Genomic DNA, 16,874 nt, shown 5'->3' on the forward strand with positions numbered 1-16,874 from the left:
TGGGTAGATCTACATGTGATGTATTAAACCACGATCGAATGCTGAGATGGGCTGAACCATAGTTAAGGTTGTCGACACCAGTCTACGTCTACAAGTCATGGGTGAAACATTTGCAAGATTGCCAGCACCAAGCTGTGGGTGAAAGTAAATGCTTAGCTAAGAGGAATCTGAAAGATAGTCGATATCAAACCCCCAGACCACCCAATCGAGAAACTATAGCCTTCGGCTTCCTGCAGACAGCCATCGTTAATAGCATAGACGAATCTTACACTTAATCTCTCCACAATGTTCCATAGCTTGCTTGAATATGTAGAGAGACTCTTCTGCATATAAATATAGAACATAGGGAGTGCGAGTCGTTCGATTTGTATGACACGTTTTAGCTCGTTCATGAACCTGACGTCTGTTGTTTTCACAACTGCCAAAGGACCGAAATGACCCCTTGAATATTCCCATTCGTCAGCCTCTTTAACATGGTTAGCAATCAAGTACAGGTACTTCAGTCCAGGGAACTGCTCTTCTACGAGAAATGGAACAGCATTTCTCCACCATAGATCGTCAAGAGTTTCGTACAGAGGATTTTCAGAGATGGCGAGATTGGTAATTCCGGAGAGATCTACTCGGCTCTGAAGCCACGCTAGCGTGTAACAAGTACGTTCGATATTCTTGGCAACTAAAGTATCGACATCAAAGTCAATCCAGCCTTCATTTTGAACTCGTACACAGGAGGCACGTGGAGTCCCATATGGGCGATGGTATTCGCCATCCATAGGTCTGACTCCTCGAAGACGGTGATAATATTTTAAATATACCTCTGAGGATTCTCGACATGTCCACAAAAGATAGTCTGGTGATAAATCCGCACGTGAATCATCGTCAAAAGACAAAGTTGCGGTGATTAGAAAGGACTTCAAATCTTCCGACCATTCACAACCTGAATAAAGGTTGTTAGCCAAATGAAGACTTATCGTGCGAGGATCTGGCAGTGCGTGAAGCCATATATTTCTACGTAGTTTAAGAGGAAGTCTGGGAAAGCATGTAAATGTATCATTAGACGATCTTCTTTCAAGCTCGACCCAAGTAGAAAAGTATTCGCCGTTCACGTATTTCTTACGTTAAAATTTTCGGCACCACATTCCATTATGTGCAGGGTCCCCATAGATGGGACGATGCTTGGGAAAAAGGTTCGATGATATGTCGCGCCAGTAGCATGGAAGAGGTCCTTCAGCGAGTTCCAAATTAACAGTTGGTTCTTCGGTAGTAGCGTGTTTTCCGCAAGTAATCTTTTCCTGTAAGTCGTCTGTGGCTTGCATGTTTGTGGCTTTAATGATCGACTTTTGAGGCTCATCGATACTGTTGCTAGATAAAGGGTGGCCATGATTCTTCATGACTCTAGGATCCTCGAGTACCTGATTATTGGAAACATCCGAGCCTGAGATGGCTTCGTCCTTTGAGCCTGCCGTGTTGTATCAAAGTGATTTAAACACAGACGATTCTGTCGTAATCGAAGCTCTGAATGAAATGTAGAAGTTATAAAAGAGGAATGTAGAGACTGAAATACTTGGAGGTTCCTTGAAAGCTAGGACCATGTACAGTCGATGGTATACGGTAGGTCCCTAATGAGCTATTAGCGGCTCTAGTGCTCCGCAAGTCATATATTAATTCATCAATAGTGAATGAGTGCGAATAATTTATAATCATCCGGTTCAAGATTGAATTGTTATGATTGGCCTATATAGCTTCTAGCCTCGACTGCTCTTCCAAGTCTCGCCTAATTGAAGCCTGGTTTCTGAACATGATACTACTCTCTTTTGGGATTCGCCCTGCTTACCAGAATATATAATACCGTACTCTATACTCACGTGCCCTTCTAAAACTCCGGCATCAGTAGCTACCTATCTAGGTATCCCTTGGATTCGTCCATTCGGAGCCGTGACAGGAGTATTAACACGACCATGTTGAAGATGATTACCGGGAAGATTTGATGCGTGTGTAACATTTGACGGATTCTTACGACCTCTCCTACGTCTTCTCACAGATCTCGCAGGTAACAAAGCTACAATTTAGTCATGAAATGGAATTCAAAGATTGAAAACTCACATCTCTCACTCGACAATGACTCTTTCTCTACAACGGCAGATTGATTACCCGATAATAGCGATCCTCTGTCCTTGGCGGCAGAAGAACTTTCTGCTTTCGAAACCCCATTAATAGACTCCAATCTCTCAGTTCTCTTCTGTAACAACAAAGCTCTTTCTTTCAAAGTAACAATTTGAGCTTCTAACCCATTGATTTGACCAACAGTACTGCTCTGATCAATTTTCAAAAGCTCGAGTTCTATGTGTAGGTCCATAGTAACAAGAGCAGTGGTAGTGGTGGTAACAGGAAGATTGCTAAGATCGGTAAAAGGCTTGGCAACTGTGCCTTTTACATCGGCAGACGATGAGAGAGTTTTTTTGGTTGGGATTCATGTTCGCGAGGTAGGAGTTGATGGATTGATTGGTTAGTTGGGTTGTTCTTGTGCTTGGCTGAATGGGTGCGTTGGTGTATTGACAGTTTCTTCGAGAATAATCTTTTGTGTTGAGATTTTTTGCTTCGAGGAGGTATATTAGCGCATTTGTGTCACGCGGTAATGATACGCGCGCGCACATATTTAACTGAGAAACCTCTAATACTGGATAGTACTAGTGAGTTAGATTGTTTTATAGATACTATCATTGATTTTTATCTGAATATTTCTTACTATATTCTAATAAAGAGCTTAGAAGCATTTCAACTCTCTAGCATTTCTAAATGAATTCTTCGTTAATTATAGCAAAATATTCTTTAGACATTTTTTAATATAATATTCTTCCTTCTTTACATAGAAGTATATATTGATGAATACTCCTATTTTACGCGAGCTTTATTCATATTGTGTTAGAAGATAAAGACTTCAAAGAGTTAGATTATATGTCAATTTTTATACATTACTAAAGAAATCGAATAGATCATCAAATGTTCAATCATCTGATGCTTCAAATCGGTGTGTCGACTTATAAACCATATCAGCTTTGTAAACCCAAAGAAGATACGTAGAAGAAAGACTTGTCACGGAGTGAATCTGAAAAACTATAGGGATTGAATAGTTTTATTGAGCTTGTAAACGATGATGAAAGAAGAGAGCTGAGCTATACAAGGAATCTGTATTTATACTCTCCTCCTTAGCCTTTGATCATGTGCACCCCTGACGGGACTATCAATTTCAATCAAGCATAGTACCTATTTGTCCAAAATCTATAGATAATAGAATGGACTACATCAGTCAATTTGATTATCTAATACATCTAATGCTCATGGCTCTCTCTCTTAGCAACTGTATCATTTCAATTAGAAAATTTGGAAATTATACCTAGGTATAATTGAGTAGAGTTTTATATACGATGATAACACCAGAATTCTGAAATCATCAAACTACTCTCCTAATCTAGCTTTATAATTTCACATTTACAATTATTAGAAAGGATCGATTTTCAAAATATTATGAAGTTATCAGATTTTTAAAGTTCATGTAGTATACTAGTTGGCTTGCTCTGTGACTAGTAATCTCGACAAATACCTTTTTTAGGTGTATAATTATTAGATTTATTGTTCATGTTAGGTATATAATTGATAACCAATGTGACAACAATTCTAGAGCATAGCGAAAAAATCATCGTATCGATGTTTTGACGGAGAAGTTTGAGTATGATGTTAGGGGGTCGGATTCCACCCCAGCGGAAGAAAGATACGTATATCTTGGAAACTATTATAATGATTTGTTAGAAATTGAACAATGAGACTCTAATTTTTGATATCAAATAATCGAAGAATGAATTTGTTGAAAATCTCGAGAGTTGAGAAGTGTCCCGCCAGTCCATGCACCCCCTGGTTGAAAGGGAACGATAAATTGGGCTCAAACATCAACCGTCTTACACAATATTTCGACTGACACACATAATCCTCAAGATAGGACTTTGTATTTTGAGACAATTATCGAAAGACATGAAACAGCATCGTCTTATTGAGATGAACCCATGGAACTAGTATTTTTGAGGGGAATAGCGACTGTCCAACAAAGAGTGGCGATATAGAAACCCAAAATTTGGGCATGTTAGAACAGTGAAAATAGATGACATGAGTAACTTCGCACGTTTCGAATCAGAGCCATAAATTGAAAGTGAAATTCTATCTGATGCCCGTTATCCATTCTGTAGGAGAATAACGAAGTTGCTTCAATTTTTTTCTCGAATCCCTGGACAATGAAGTGTGTGAAAACGAAGTTCGAGGAACTTTCCAGTATCTCAAAAATGTCTTCTTTGAGCAAATCTCGAGTACTATAAACAATACCACTTTCCAATAATTCTTTCATATCTTCTCTCACTGATCTCTAAACATTAATTCGTCGTTCGTCATTCACGACATCATGCCGCCCCCTACTACCATAATACATGTAATGAGACATGCTCAAGTACGTATATTCCATGTGCACCCATAGAAATTGCAAACTCATTTCTCGCCTATAGCATGATGATTCCACTGGGCTATTAACGGATGAAGGGAAGGAACAAGCAGTCAGACTTGCTCGCCTATTTCGAAACGAACGATTCATAATCGCGCAACATATCACCCATATATTTTGTTCGCCAGTGCCTCGATGTCAACAAACTGCGAAGATAGCCCTCAGAGATGTGACTGCTCGTGGGATTCCAATTGTGACTATACAAGAGCTTTCTGACAATAGGGAAGTAGGTCTCTCTTTCATTTGGAGGTACATCAGTCTTCGTGAGAGAAATGAGATCATAATGATAACTCAAGGAGTTGTTCTGGAAACACTCCTCGGTCTCCACAACGTAGGTAAGTCACTCTCCCCCAACTTTAATGCCACAAGACTTTGGGGGAGACATGACTAACGCAAGTATCGTTTAGTATATCAACCAGAAGAGTTCCCTAATGTTCTAATCAGGAGCTACCTTCTGATACAAGAGCTTCACCATGTTCCTCGTCCAAGATTACGTAGGGAGAGAGGGCCAGTAGATCAACCGCCTGACTATTCAATCGCACACTACCGCATGGCTGTGAAATGTGCCAAAGCTTTGATTAAATACATACCGATCGTATGGTTCGTTATTAGTGTGATAGGCCTAACGATTTATTTCACAATTTCATCGTCTCAAAGGGCCCACTAGTGTTCGTACATTCGAATATTCACATTCAATTGATATCTAATCTTCCATGGTGCAAACCCACTCATCAACCACTTGGACATTAAAGATCTTCACTCATTAGCGATGAAATGATATCTTGGAGTTGAAGCTTTGATAATAGACCTAAAATTTGATAGATCCATTATTGTTTTCTTCTGCCTGCTATAGTTTTGTCATTCTATCAATAGAGATTAGAAACGATAGTTTATTCAAATTACAACAACAGTTCATATGTACCGATTCAATTTTGATTTGGTGAAACTGCAACTGTGAAAGCCGTATCCTGAGACTGGAAAATGTCTTTAATGTGCCGCTATTGATCAGGAGAATATGATTCCAAGAGGATGAAAAAAGCTTCAAACGTATTGTCTATTCTAGAAGAACTGTTATTACCTATCTTCTCACAATAATAACTTTCAGACTAGCAGCATTGGATGAGCTTTGACTAGGTAAGCGAGTGTAGTTTGATGGGATGTTTGATAGTGAGCCAGAATTGAAAAGAATATCATGCCACTCTGTCACAATTTTCTCTAGAGCAAAGATTTGGAACCGAGATTTAGTTTTCTTCTATTTAAGTAGTAAAGTATGGAAAGAAACACTCCCACGCTGGAGGATATCTACACACAGTGGCGGCATCACGAACATCGGTCGAGGTTGTTGTAGACACTCTCCGCAAACGCGTGGTCATGCCATTTTCCCCAAATTGGAGCCACATGTAAGCTAGTGCTTGATGTGTGAGTTGGATGAAATAATATTAAACGAAAAGTACATGAGTATTGTCTGTCCTATATATGAAGTGATTTTGCTCATAGAATAATAGAAACCATAGCTATGTACGATTTGGTGGAGTGATAGGCAGGACGGGGAAGGAGAAAAAGTGGTCCGAGCGCCATTTCAGCCACATGTTGTACTAGAATATCAAGGTACAGCCACACGTTGGCGCGAAATACTTGGTCGCATTTCCCATTTCAACGCGTTCCTGGCTCCAAAGGAATTCCATCAAATAACCTCAACTTCAGTTACAATTTTGACCTCAAGAATCATCAACTCAATCAACATACTGATTTGCCATTGTGATTCTCACCATCTCACCAATTTTATAACTTGAAGCACAACTACACCGCCAAAATGACGGACTATTCCCAACTCAAGGTCCCTGAGCTTAAGAAGCTCCTTCAAGAGAAGTCCTTGCCTATCTCTGGCAACAAGGCAGATTTGATCGCCAGATTACAAGAATCCGAGAAAGCGCCAGCTGCTGAAGCTACAGGTACGTTCAATTGAAAAATGCGGTCTAGGAATTCAGAGCTGAAAATTCTTAGCAACAACAGGAGAAGATGAAATCGATTGGGATGAAGACGACGAAAAGAAACCAGCACCCGCAGAAGCTGCGATAGCTGCTGCTGGAGGAAAAGAAGAGATCCCCAACCCTACAAAAGTCCCGAATCAAGAACCTGCGATCGATCCTGCCAAAACCACAGATTTGAAGGTGACTGGAGGCGAAGGTGTTCCAACAGCTGAAGATGGTGCAATCGCAGCCTCGGGTCCCACCACAACTGAAGTCGCACCTGTACCAGAAGCACCAAAACAAGATTTCAGCGCCGGTATTGAGAAGTCTGATGCACAGAAGGAGGCAGAGAAACGTGCTGCAAGAGCCAAGAGATTCGGTATCACAGAGGACGATGAGGCCGCGAAATTAGCAGAACGTGCGAAGAAATTCGGATTGGATAACAGTAAAATTGTCGAGGGATTAGATAGCGCATTACCTGAAAGAAGACAAAAGAGAGCTCGGGAGGATGGTAGACAAGGAGGAAGAAACTCAAAAAGACCAACACCAGACTCCAGGAGACCACAACCAGGCCCCAAAAATGCGCAGAAGTCCGGTCCAAAACCGCCTGCAGCAGGTCGTGTCACCGATAACCCGGCTGAGAAGGCAAAGGCGGAAGCCAGAGCGAAGAGATTTGCAACTGCTGAATAGAGGGACCTACGAAGATGACATAGCTATCTATCGCAACAACACGATTAGCTAGCGTTCCTGTATACTAGTGATTTTCTTTAATTTTCCACGGAATGCAGCGGCTTTAATCATTTACAGAATACCATTGATACGAAACATTTTCTCTCTCTTGTTTTGAATCCCGTGAGCGCTTCAGTTTCCCAAAAGATACGTCAAAACAAGCTCTGTCCGTGCATTCTAATCAAGTGCCATTTCCACGGGGACTTTTGCAGTTGTATTTTATCTATTTCAATGGTTTCCAACGTTCAAGCGCAAGGTCCATCCAGGTCTCGGACAAATATATCATTATGAGCATGCAACAGTTGGAATATTGAATGTTGGGAAGAATAAAAGGAACCAATAACCACTTGTGATGTGAGCAAAAGATATAATAGGCACTCGATAGTGCCAGGGGAAGGTCGATTGAAATCTTGACGTCCAACGATTATCCTTTGAGCTTCCCGAAGGATCTGCACTATGCATTCGATGGAATCAAGTACCGCGAATGGAAATTCCCAAGTGACTTTTATAGATGTGATAGGAGTAGCAGAGAAAATGGTAAATATCCGCATCTACACACATGAAAAGACATGCACACCGATGCCTGGAAAAAGGTCTCTTGGATCAACAATTTCTTTATCCAATAATATGAGAGAACAGACGATTTCCCAATTCTAGTACGCCATCGATGTTCCAGACAGAAAAGCGAAAGAAGAGAATGGAGAGAAGTAACTGGGTTTACAGCCATACATCTTAGCATCACGTTACTGTTTTGGACCCGAAGTTAGGGAAAGCTGTACGTCTTCAGGTGGTCCAATGAAATGGTCTAGAACCCTGCTCGATGGGAAGATATCCATCACCCGTGGCTTGGAAATTGGTTGCGGTGCGGTCCTGGGGCCCGGAAAAAGGGTTTTCTGTGGGTGATCTTTTTATCACGTTTGATTGATGGATTGATTGATGAATTGATTGATGGATTGATATTCCCTTTCCCCCTCTTCCCTTCTCCTAAAAGATAAAAATTCGAATTTGAGTTTTTTTCTCGAAAAAATCGAGAAATTTGCCTGCCAACGCATAGTATAGAAACCTGCCTACCCAGAAAAAAAACCAACATGTCGTGTAGTTTAGAAAATCATGAGAATTGTTTGGTTTCAATATGTGGCGTATGTATGTATCTTCTCTATCGTACCGTTGTATATTATGTACTTCGCCACAGTCCAGCGATCCAGTCGATGATTTTCTGCATCGCATGGTATGACAACGCAGCAATTTCGCCATTGTGTTGTGGATTTACTGCGGACGATAGTGGCTAGGTAGGTAGACTTCAGCTTGTCTGGGAAGGGATTACGGTACCAAGATTTGGAGATGTGTATGTATGTATGTGTGCGTGAGAGGTATGTATGGGGTTCTCAGACCGGTAGGTGGAACGTGAGAGTATGGACGCTCAGCCTCACCTGCCAACTGTTACTTTGGGAGTCATTTGTGCACGTACGGATTGGATTCTTGGAATGGGATTTGGAGAGTTCAGTTGATGCGGGAGTGGAATGTGTATTGAGATTGGGGATTAGTGTGTGTTTTGTTTGTTGATCGTAATGATATCTGTCTATACTAGGTAAGACGAGCACAATTTGCTGTGTTGGGTAAGGATATCTGTCTATCCTTGTATATCCCTAGTATGTATCGCGTGTGCCGACACGCTTAGATAGGAAATAATTGCGTTGACTGACTGTTTGTGTGTTTATACGGTGAGATTGCTGGATTTCTTGATAGGCAAGTCAGTATATTGTGAGCAAGGGTTAACGAGCTAATATGTTCATGTATGGCTAATTGATGATCCAATTGCATTCCCAACTGTTTTTGACCACTCGAGTAGATAGGTGGTCAATCCTTCAGGATCAATATACTGATGAGAACTTTGTATGGTTGAAGATACAGGGAGACGGGTCAAGAGGTTCTGCACTGGTCCTACCAGAAGAAACAGCAATGTAGCATGGTGTTATTACTCCGAAGCGGAATGGAAAGGATAAAGGTTAATTCGAGCCGCTCCAGCACCAGGTTCACGTCTTGAGATTAGGTCTTATAGGCTCGTTCATCTAAACCCCGGATTCTTAGTGTTGAGCCGGCCACAACATGAGATGATGAGAGGCCAGTTTACGGGGATTGTTGCTGAAAGCTGATGTGGTGTACGATGTACGATGTTCGATGTTCGATGTACAGAGCAGGCAATAGACAATAGGTAGTAGGCAGGCACCTTAGTCGTCTAGTCAAGGAAGGCGCTTGACAACGTTTAGTACAACACTCAAACTTCAATGACAGCGGACGGTGAGAATGAATGTCACCAACGTACAATGTTACCAACTTTCCCAAGTAAGTCACCAACCAACGTATACGACGATGGAATGGCAGAAGCGCAAAAGACCCGCTCAGCACATGGTCAAAGAAATAAGAAAACCCCAACTGGGTGTGCAACAAGCGCGCTTTGGAATCTGAGACTACATCGTAGTACCTACATATCAAATAATTCGATCATCGTAAGGAGTGAACCAATGGGAGAATTCACGAATCATACAATACTGTCACTCCAAGTCGATCCAGTCAATCTTTCACGATATGTTATCTATTCTCTACCAATTATCCATGATTTTGGCTGTCTCATCTACCAATTATCTATTGCTCTGGCTGTCTCATCAATGTAACCTTGTTATACCCGACGAATGATGATTTGGCGTTTAAGAAGAAAACTCTTCAATCGGATCTTGAACCAAAATTGACTCGTTAGGTGATAGACGGGTGTATGGTAGAAAATTACAATCAAAAGATTAGCCGGGTAGCTAGGTAGCTAGGTAGCTAGGTATGTATATTTTCCAAGCAATTATTGTCTCCTCACCACCAAACCAAGCTTTGTCGTTTACCAATGGATCTTTGAACGAGGCCCAGGAAGCAGATCATAGGCTTTCGAGTACATATCGGCCATTCTTGCATGACCGTTTGGCCTTACCTTTCCCTATTTTCCACAATGCAGATACTCTTACCCTTACATTTCACACCAGACTCGAGAATGGTGATCTTCCAAACGACTCAATTGAGAACACAACGAGACTGGACTTTTTGCTTTTTCCTCTCTACGCTACTAGTTTTACATCTTAGGCCTCAATTTAACGGTCACTAATCTTTATTCATATCAAGATCTTCGTCTCATCGGCTACTCCAGAGGCACAGTCACATATGCCCATGTCGATGGACCGTGAAAGAGACCCAATCCTTCCGACAAATGGTTGAGCATATGGGACCTCACAAGAACGAGAACGCCACAACGCAAGCAAGTACCGGGCATGAACGGAGAACAGCCTATGATACCGCCTACAGCTTCCTAGGATATCGAGAAATCATAATGACTCTCTCATGTATCTCTCTCCACCGCATACCCAGAATTCTTGGTTCTTTCGGGTTGGAATCTAATAACTATTGGTACATGCTCCATACATGTACGCACACATACGTACATATACCCAAAACTCATTCGTACGCTATTTTATATTACGTCCCGCACCTTTTCTGCTTTAAGTGCAACCCAAAATAAATAAATCCAATGTCGAGACTCCATCGAGCTGCAGGAACCAAAACTCCAATCGGCGCCAATGGTTTATCGCTCTATCGCTCTATCGACTCAAAAAGAATCGTCTCCATTATTTTGACGGGAAAACTATACGGTGACAGTCCCCACACTCTAGGCCCTATCCTTTTTCCGCTAGGTACGACCTTTATTATCAACCACAACCACAACGACTGGTATTCCAAAAAAATATTCTTAAGAAAATCATCGGCATTTTTTTCTTTCTTTTCTTCTTTCTCTTTCCTGCTTTTGTTGCTTTTGACTCTTGAATAGTCAACTTAATCTTTCGTTGTATTTTCGAGATTTCCTATCGCTTTTACTTTGTTTCAATATCCATATACCCTGAGATACCCTACCCTGGTGGTGATCCATACGTTTTTCATTGTCCATTTGCTGCCTTCACGTGCTCAAATCCAAGTATATTGGATACACACTTAATTTCCTGCCATTACGACCACACCATCTCGGCTTTTCAATATCCCTATGCAATAAAACCTTCAGTGAGACGCAGATCCCCCGAGTTGATAATCTAAGAGAGTTGTAAGAGGTATTATACTTTACAACTTCCTCCATTGTCGGTCACTATACTCACTGGCTTTAGTGTTGAAAAGATCTTGACTTTCGCATTGAGAACAAGGTTGTTTTACATATATCGTAGATCAAATGTCAAGAATATACCCTTGTCACTGCTTATAACCACCGGTGGATCCACACACACCTTTCCTTGAAGAATGTTACTTGAAGCAAGAAGTCATGGCATCCAACAATATGCAATTTGGTTTACCATCCAGGCCAAATGTTACAGTATCGCAGAGAAGAGTTCCACGCCAGACCCAGCCACAAGAAGTTAGCAAGCCGAGGGGCACGAGAGACGATAGTGCATACATCAAATCCAGAAGAGAGCAGAGAAGGGCAAATTTGGAGTTAAATCAACAGACACAGCTACCTCGGCCAAGCATACGACAACCGTCGCCGGTTCCGAGATCAAAATCCGAGACCGGATCTAGAGGAACGACAGCACCTCTATTAGGACCTGGAGCTCGTTCAAACGGGGATGTCTCGACCATTCATCTGGTTCCGGCCGTCAATGGAAAAGTGTCTGGAAATGTTTTGAGGAGAAAGCCCTCATCGATAGCTCAACATGCTGAATTTAGTCGGCCAACGACGGCTAGGACAGCGAATAGTTCTCCAGCTAATTGGGGACATGTATCTGGATCCAAGCCTACCACTCCAGCTTCAATGAACCCAGGACCACCACGTATAGACGCCTCACAGCAAGTTCGAAAGGTTTCTTCATCTTCCATCAAGGAAGCACCGCCACGGATTATACCGGAGTTGGATAGATATCGAACGAGACCGGAACAACACCGTGAGGAGTTGAATGCTAAGTTTGGATCCAACATTCCTTACAAATTAAAGACCCCCGAGATATCTCCTCCAACTCCGTCAATGTCTGCAGGATTTGTAAGTTCAGGATCCAGCCACAAAAGGTATAGCGGATACAGTGGAAGTGGATACAGTGCAAGTCCTTCTACAAGATTTTCCGAGTCACCGGGTCCAAGTGCTTATAGTAGAGATACAACTCCTACTTCGATGTCATCTGTATCGCCTAGTATCTTTGTACCTTTCAAGTCTAGCATTCCAAATCGTCGAGGAAGTAGTCCCACCAGGACTAGGCCACCTGTTACTCGGAGACGCGAAAGTGATGCATCGAATGAGCTCAACAATGCAATCATCGACTCACGTGGGCTACCATCGTTACGAGAGTCTGTTAATTCTTCATCGTCTAATTCTACGGTAAAGGCGGATGGGAAAGCTCGGGATAAGGTGCATAAGAAGAAGAAGTCTTTGTCTTCTCTTCCACCTAGTCCACCACCTCGTAAGTCATCTAATCAATTTCAGAGGTCACCGCAAGAAAAGGTATCACCTGCCAGAGCAATTCCAAATCCATCATACGCCGGACCTATTTCATCTCCGATATCATCGCCTCCAAGGCCATCGGTTCCGTTGATAGAGATGATCGATAGACCTTCGCCCCAAGAAGGCCTAGCAGGGATGGTACTCCCGATTTGAGGTCCCAGATTGGAGACTTTGCGGTACTCCAAAGCAACTTTACTGGCATGAGATTTACACACAATAAAAGCAATAGCGTTTCTTCACAAAGAGCAGCATCATCCCCTCTTCAAACTTCAATGACTCAAGCGTCACTAGAGTCATCCCGGAACCCGTCTCCAGTTCCAGTCCACCCACTACATCAGGATCCTACTCCAGCACCTACTGGTCTTGGAATCATCCCGAGCCTTAGACCGCCTTCTCGAAATCGCATAACCCGCACTCCAAGTCCGAGTGTCGATAGTGGAAAGCATCGTTTTGGACTTTTTGGCCGAAGGACAAAGACGGCCCCTGAAGTAATAACTCTCTCGACAGAAAAAGCTCAAAAGAAAGGACCAGCTGCAGGTACTGGCCATGAAGGATATACCAGGTATGCCCTGCGTGGGCGTACTACTACCAGATCCACTGCCGGTAAGCCCCGTGAAAGAAGTTTGAGTGGAGCTCCAACATCTAAAGATCAATTGGATACCACGGATCCATTTTTCCGGGATCGTATGAGCCCTGTTATCATATCGGGTGGCGGAACTATAAAGGAAAATCGCAACTCTATTGTTGAAGTTGTCAGTCGTACAGAGAGTAACACTAGTCTTCCTGCACTAGATCAGAATATTTCTCAGACTAGTTTGAGTCAAAAGACGCCCAGAACTATTTTGCAACCATCAGCAATTCCAAAGGAAAATAGTAAGAGAACTTCTACTACAGGTATTTCCAAACTTAGAAGGCCTTCCGATAGCCAGGATGAAGATGATTCGAAGAAACCATCCATTGCATTCCGAAGATCGATCCAACGTCTCAATAGTGCGACAACAACTATAAATATCCCTCAACAACTAAATATCACAACGAAAGTTCCTTCATCTTCGATAAGTAGCCTGGATCCTAGCCTAATGTCTGGAGAATCACAACTAGAATTGGAAGAAGAAGCCGAGCGTGGAAGACAAGCCCAACTTAGTAAGCCGGCAAAATTGGAGAAGCGAGCAAGATCACCACGGAAGTGGAATTTCTTTCATCGGCATGCACCAAAGTCAGAGACTGAGATTAAATCTGATGCGGTACCTGTTACCATTGGTAGACAGCCTGTTAAACCGATACCCCACTACGCTATGTTTGAATTTTCTGATGAGCCAGAAGATACCGATAGTGTGGATTTGGCGGAAATTTTGAGAGATTCCGAGGTAGTAGGACTAACTGATGAGCAATTGAACGAGCTTAGGTTTAGTAATTACAAGGAAAACATCCGACGTATCGAAGAACTTCAAACAGCAATGGCACCTTCACTCCCAGAGATGGTTCCGGCAATCGTTGCTTTTTCACCACCGGAATTAATAGTGCCTTCATCACCACAAGTTCCTCAGACTCAAACAGAATCTCAAATTCAGAGAGAAGTGACACCTATTCGACCAAGTCGCCTCCAACAAGTGGGTCGAATCCCAAAGGTTGTCTCTGCAAGACCTGAGGCTACATCTCCAATCTCATTCTCGAGGCCATTTGCACGATTGAGCACTATACAGCCTGTCGTGGATTTATCTTCATTTGATATTGATTCGGTTGCTTTGGGAGCAAGTCCACCGAAATTTTCCAGCCCTGAAAGTTACCCAGCGAAATTCAGCAGCCCACCATCGTATCAACGAGAATTTCTATCCTTTTCACCAAGAAGGTCTCCTAGGAATAATTCCACGGCTACGACGAGTAGTTCGAGCACAATTAATGGTGCTGAGATTACGGCAATTATCCCCGAGCCCGATTCAGCATTAGTAGAAGATGAAGTATGGAACGAATACGACGATTTGATCGAAACGGAAAGTACGATGAGAAAATCTCGCATTGTTTCTACAACATCATCTTATGGTGTTCCGTTTCAATATGAGACTTATCAAAGTCCCTCTACCCGTACTATCAAGCCCATGCTCCAAGCTTCTCCTTTTCCTAATCGCGAATTGCCTGAATTGCCACGTCGAAGATCTGCTATTACATCTATAGCGTCGAGTTGCTTTAGCATCGATGTGGACGCGACTATGAAAGTTGGAGATCAAGATATGTTGGAATCGAACCCATCGCCAACAGCTCCAGCATTCTCTCCTGAACTAGTCAAACGCAACAATTCTATTCATTCCACCAAATCTCAACAAATTTCAATAGTCGAATCGAGGAAATCCGGTTCTAGTAATACATCACGGATTTCGGGGGCTAGTCTGTTGAGAATTGAATCCGAAGAAAGCAATTCTCCAATTTCGCAAGTCAATTTGAGAGTTGGAAGTATGAGTGTTAGTAAATGGCTTACTTTTGGGAATGTGTTGTTTAGCCCAGCTAGGGATGAGGTAGGCAATTTGATGGATGGACCCAGGACGAAATGTCATTCCATTTTGGTTATTGATGGACTTGGCAATGGTATGTTTGGCTCGTACTCATTCCCGACATGGAACTAACACGAAATAGACGACTGGTCTTTCTATGCCGCAGAAACTTATCCGACTTGTACATTCTACAATCTATCCCCTACCGCGCCTCCTCCGACTACCAATACAAAGAATCCCGCCTATTTACTTCCACCTCCTAACCACCGACAAATTCAATTTTCTCCCCTCAGCAGCACTTCCAAATTTCCCTTCCCATCTTCTACATTTAGCACTGTAATTTTCCGCTTCCCTTCCTCTCTCACAACTCAAGTTTACAATCACATCCTCTCCGAATCTCGACGCGTACTCAAACCAGGTGGATACATCGAGATAACACTTCTCGATCTCGATATGTTAAATATGGGACCTCGTACTCGTCGCGCTGTGCGAGGTCTCAAAACGAGATTGAAGAACAGAGATGAGGGTGTTGTATTGGGCAGTTTGGGAGACATGATTTTGAGAGGACTTGGAGCGAGAGGATTTGGGGATGTGAAGAGTTGTCGTGTGGGGATCCCAGTGGTGGGAGTATTGGAACGGGTTAGGAGTGGAAAGGAGAAGGAAATCGAGGAGGTTAATCGACAAAAGGGAAAGAAAGAAGAACGAAGTTTGGCCGAAATGATGAAGGAAGAGAGTGAATCTGCGGATGAGAGTATTACGCGAATGGTGGCCAAAGTGGGGAGATGGTGGTACGGAAGATGCTATGAAGCTTCTTTACTTGCTTTTGAATCGAAAACCAAGAGGGAGAACGACGAGAAAGAGGGAGGAGACCTAAAAGAGAAGGAAACGAAAAGCATCTTCACCGATATCAAGGTCTTGGATGAATGCGAGAAGTGGAACGCGAGTTTCAAATTGGTGGTTATGCATGCGCAGAAACCGGTAGTGGTTAGGAGGAGAACTAATAGTGTTTGATTTTTACTCTATCAAAAAAGACATGATTAATGAATGAAAGAATGGAAGAGGGGAAAAATTTTAAAATTTCATGAGATGGTTGGATGGGTGCGAACCCGATTTTTTGTATACAGGATTTCTTTTTTTTTCTTGGATTCGATTCGGATGGAGGTCACCGGTTGACTTATTTATAATTTTGTGCGATCTGAGATTGCGGGTTTGGTGATTGGGGGTTTTGATAGGATGGGATGGGATGGAGTGAGAGGAGGATGGAAGAGGTGGATCTAAGAGGGTGAAGAAATATGGATTATGAATTACAATGAGTTTATGAAGTTTGCTATTTGTTTTATAAGTCGTTTGGGTAGTGGGGGTGGTGGGGAATAATGTTATTGTGCGGGGTGGGAAGAGCTAGGCGAAGTGGAGGTGGAGGGGGAAAAGAGAATAAGAGATATTGAGGAAAAAGATTGATTGGAATGTAGGAAGGGGAAATAAAAGAAGAGAAGAGAAGAGAAGGCACCCAATTACTTGGCTGGATGTAGATATATAGGAAAATGAATGAATGAATCAACAAATCAATTATAAGTTAGATCATTGATAAGAATGATTGAAAGTGCACCTTCTTGTTAATCTTGCTGTCTGCCAGAAGTATC

General features: G+C 42.4%; 5 protein-coding genes across 5 annotated transcripts; 4 read left to right on the forward strand and 1 right to left on the reverse strand.

The window, feature by feature from the left end:
- Nucleotides 1-152: 152 nt before the first annotated feature.
- Bfra_004985 (uncharacterized protein) lies at nucleotides 153-2,353 on the reverse strand (the record flags this gene model as incomplete). The annotated part of the gene is made up of 3 exons (XM_037335374.1): nucleotides 153-934; nucleotides 1,169-1,456; nucleotides 2,101-2,353. 3 exons carry the CDS (start codon nucleotides 2,351-2,353, stop codon nucleotides 153-155), a joined length of 1,323 nt encoding a protein of 440 aa, XP_037192469.1.
- A 2,091-nt stretch (nucleotides 2,354-4,444) lies between these two features.
- On the forward strand, nucleotides 4,445-5,207 carry Bfra_004986 (uncharacterized protein; the record flags this gene model as incomplete). Its single annotated transcript, XM_037335375.1, has 3 exons — nucleotides 4,445-4,489; nucleotides 4,545-4,875; nucleotides 4,948-5,207. The coding sequence occupies 3 exons, from the start codon at nucleotides 4,445-4,447 to the stop codon at nucleotides 5,205-5,207; spliced, it is 636 nt and encodes a 211-aa protein (XP_037192470.1).
- Nucleotides 5,208-6,353: 1,146 nt separating this feature from the next.
- On the forward strand, nucleotides 6,354-7,200 carry Bfra_004987 (putative sap domain-containing protein; the record flags this gene model as incomplete). The annotated part of the gene is made up of 2 exons (XM_037335376.1): nucleotides 6,354-6,492; nucleotides 6,545-7,200. 2 exons carry the CDS (start codon nucleotides 6,354-6,356, stop codon nucleotides 7,198-7,200), a joined length of 795 nt encoding a protein of 264 aa, XP_037192471.1.
- A 2,324-nt stretch (nucleotides 7,201-9,524) lies between these two features.
- On the forward strand, nucleotides 9,525-10,795 carry Bfra_004988 (uncharacterized protein; the record flags this gene model as incomplete). Its single annotated transcript, XM_037335377.1, has 2 exons — nucleotides 9,525-9,907; nucleotides 10,402-10,795. The coding sequence occupies 2 exons, from the start codon at nucleotides 9,525-9,527 to the stop codon at nucleotides 10,793-10,795; spliced, it is 777 nt and encodes a 258-aa protein (XP_037192472.1).
- An 801-nt stretch (nucleotides 10,796-11,596) lies between these two features.
- Nucleotides 11,597-16,245, forward strand: Bfra_004989 (uncharacterized protein; the record flags this gene model as incomplete). Its single annotated transcript, XM_037335378.1, has 4 exons — nucleotides 11,597-12,707; nucleotides 12,731-12,834; nucleotides 12,856-15,328; nucleotides 15,377-16,245. The coding sequence occupies 4 exons, from the start codon at nucleotides 11,597-11,599 to the stop codon at nucleotides 16,243-16,245; spliced, it is 4,557 nt and encodes a 1,518-aa protein (XP_037192473.1).
- Nucleotides 16,246-16,874: the final 629 nt, after the last annotated feature.

The sequence above is a fragment of the Botrytis fragariae genome (genome assembly GCF_013461495.1).
Source record: "Botrytis fragariae strain BVB16 chromosome Unknown tig00000054, whole genome shotgun sequence".
Taxonomy (NCBI): domain Eukaryota; kingdom Fungi; phylum Ascomycota; class Leotiomycetes; order Helotiales; family Sclerotiniaceae; genus Botrytis; species Botrytis fragariae.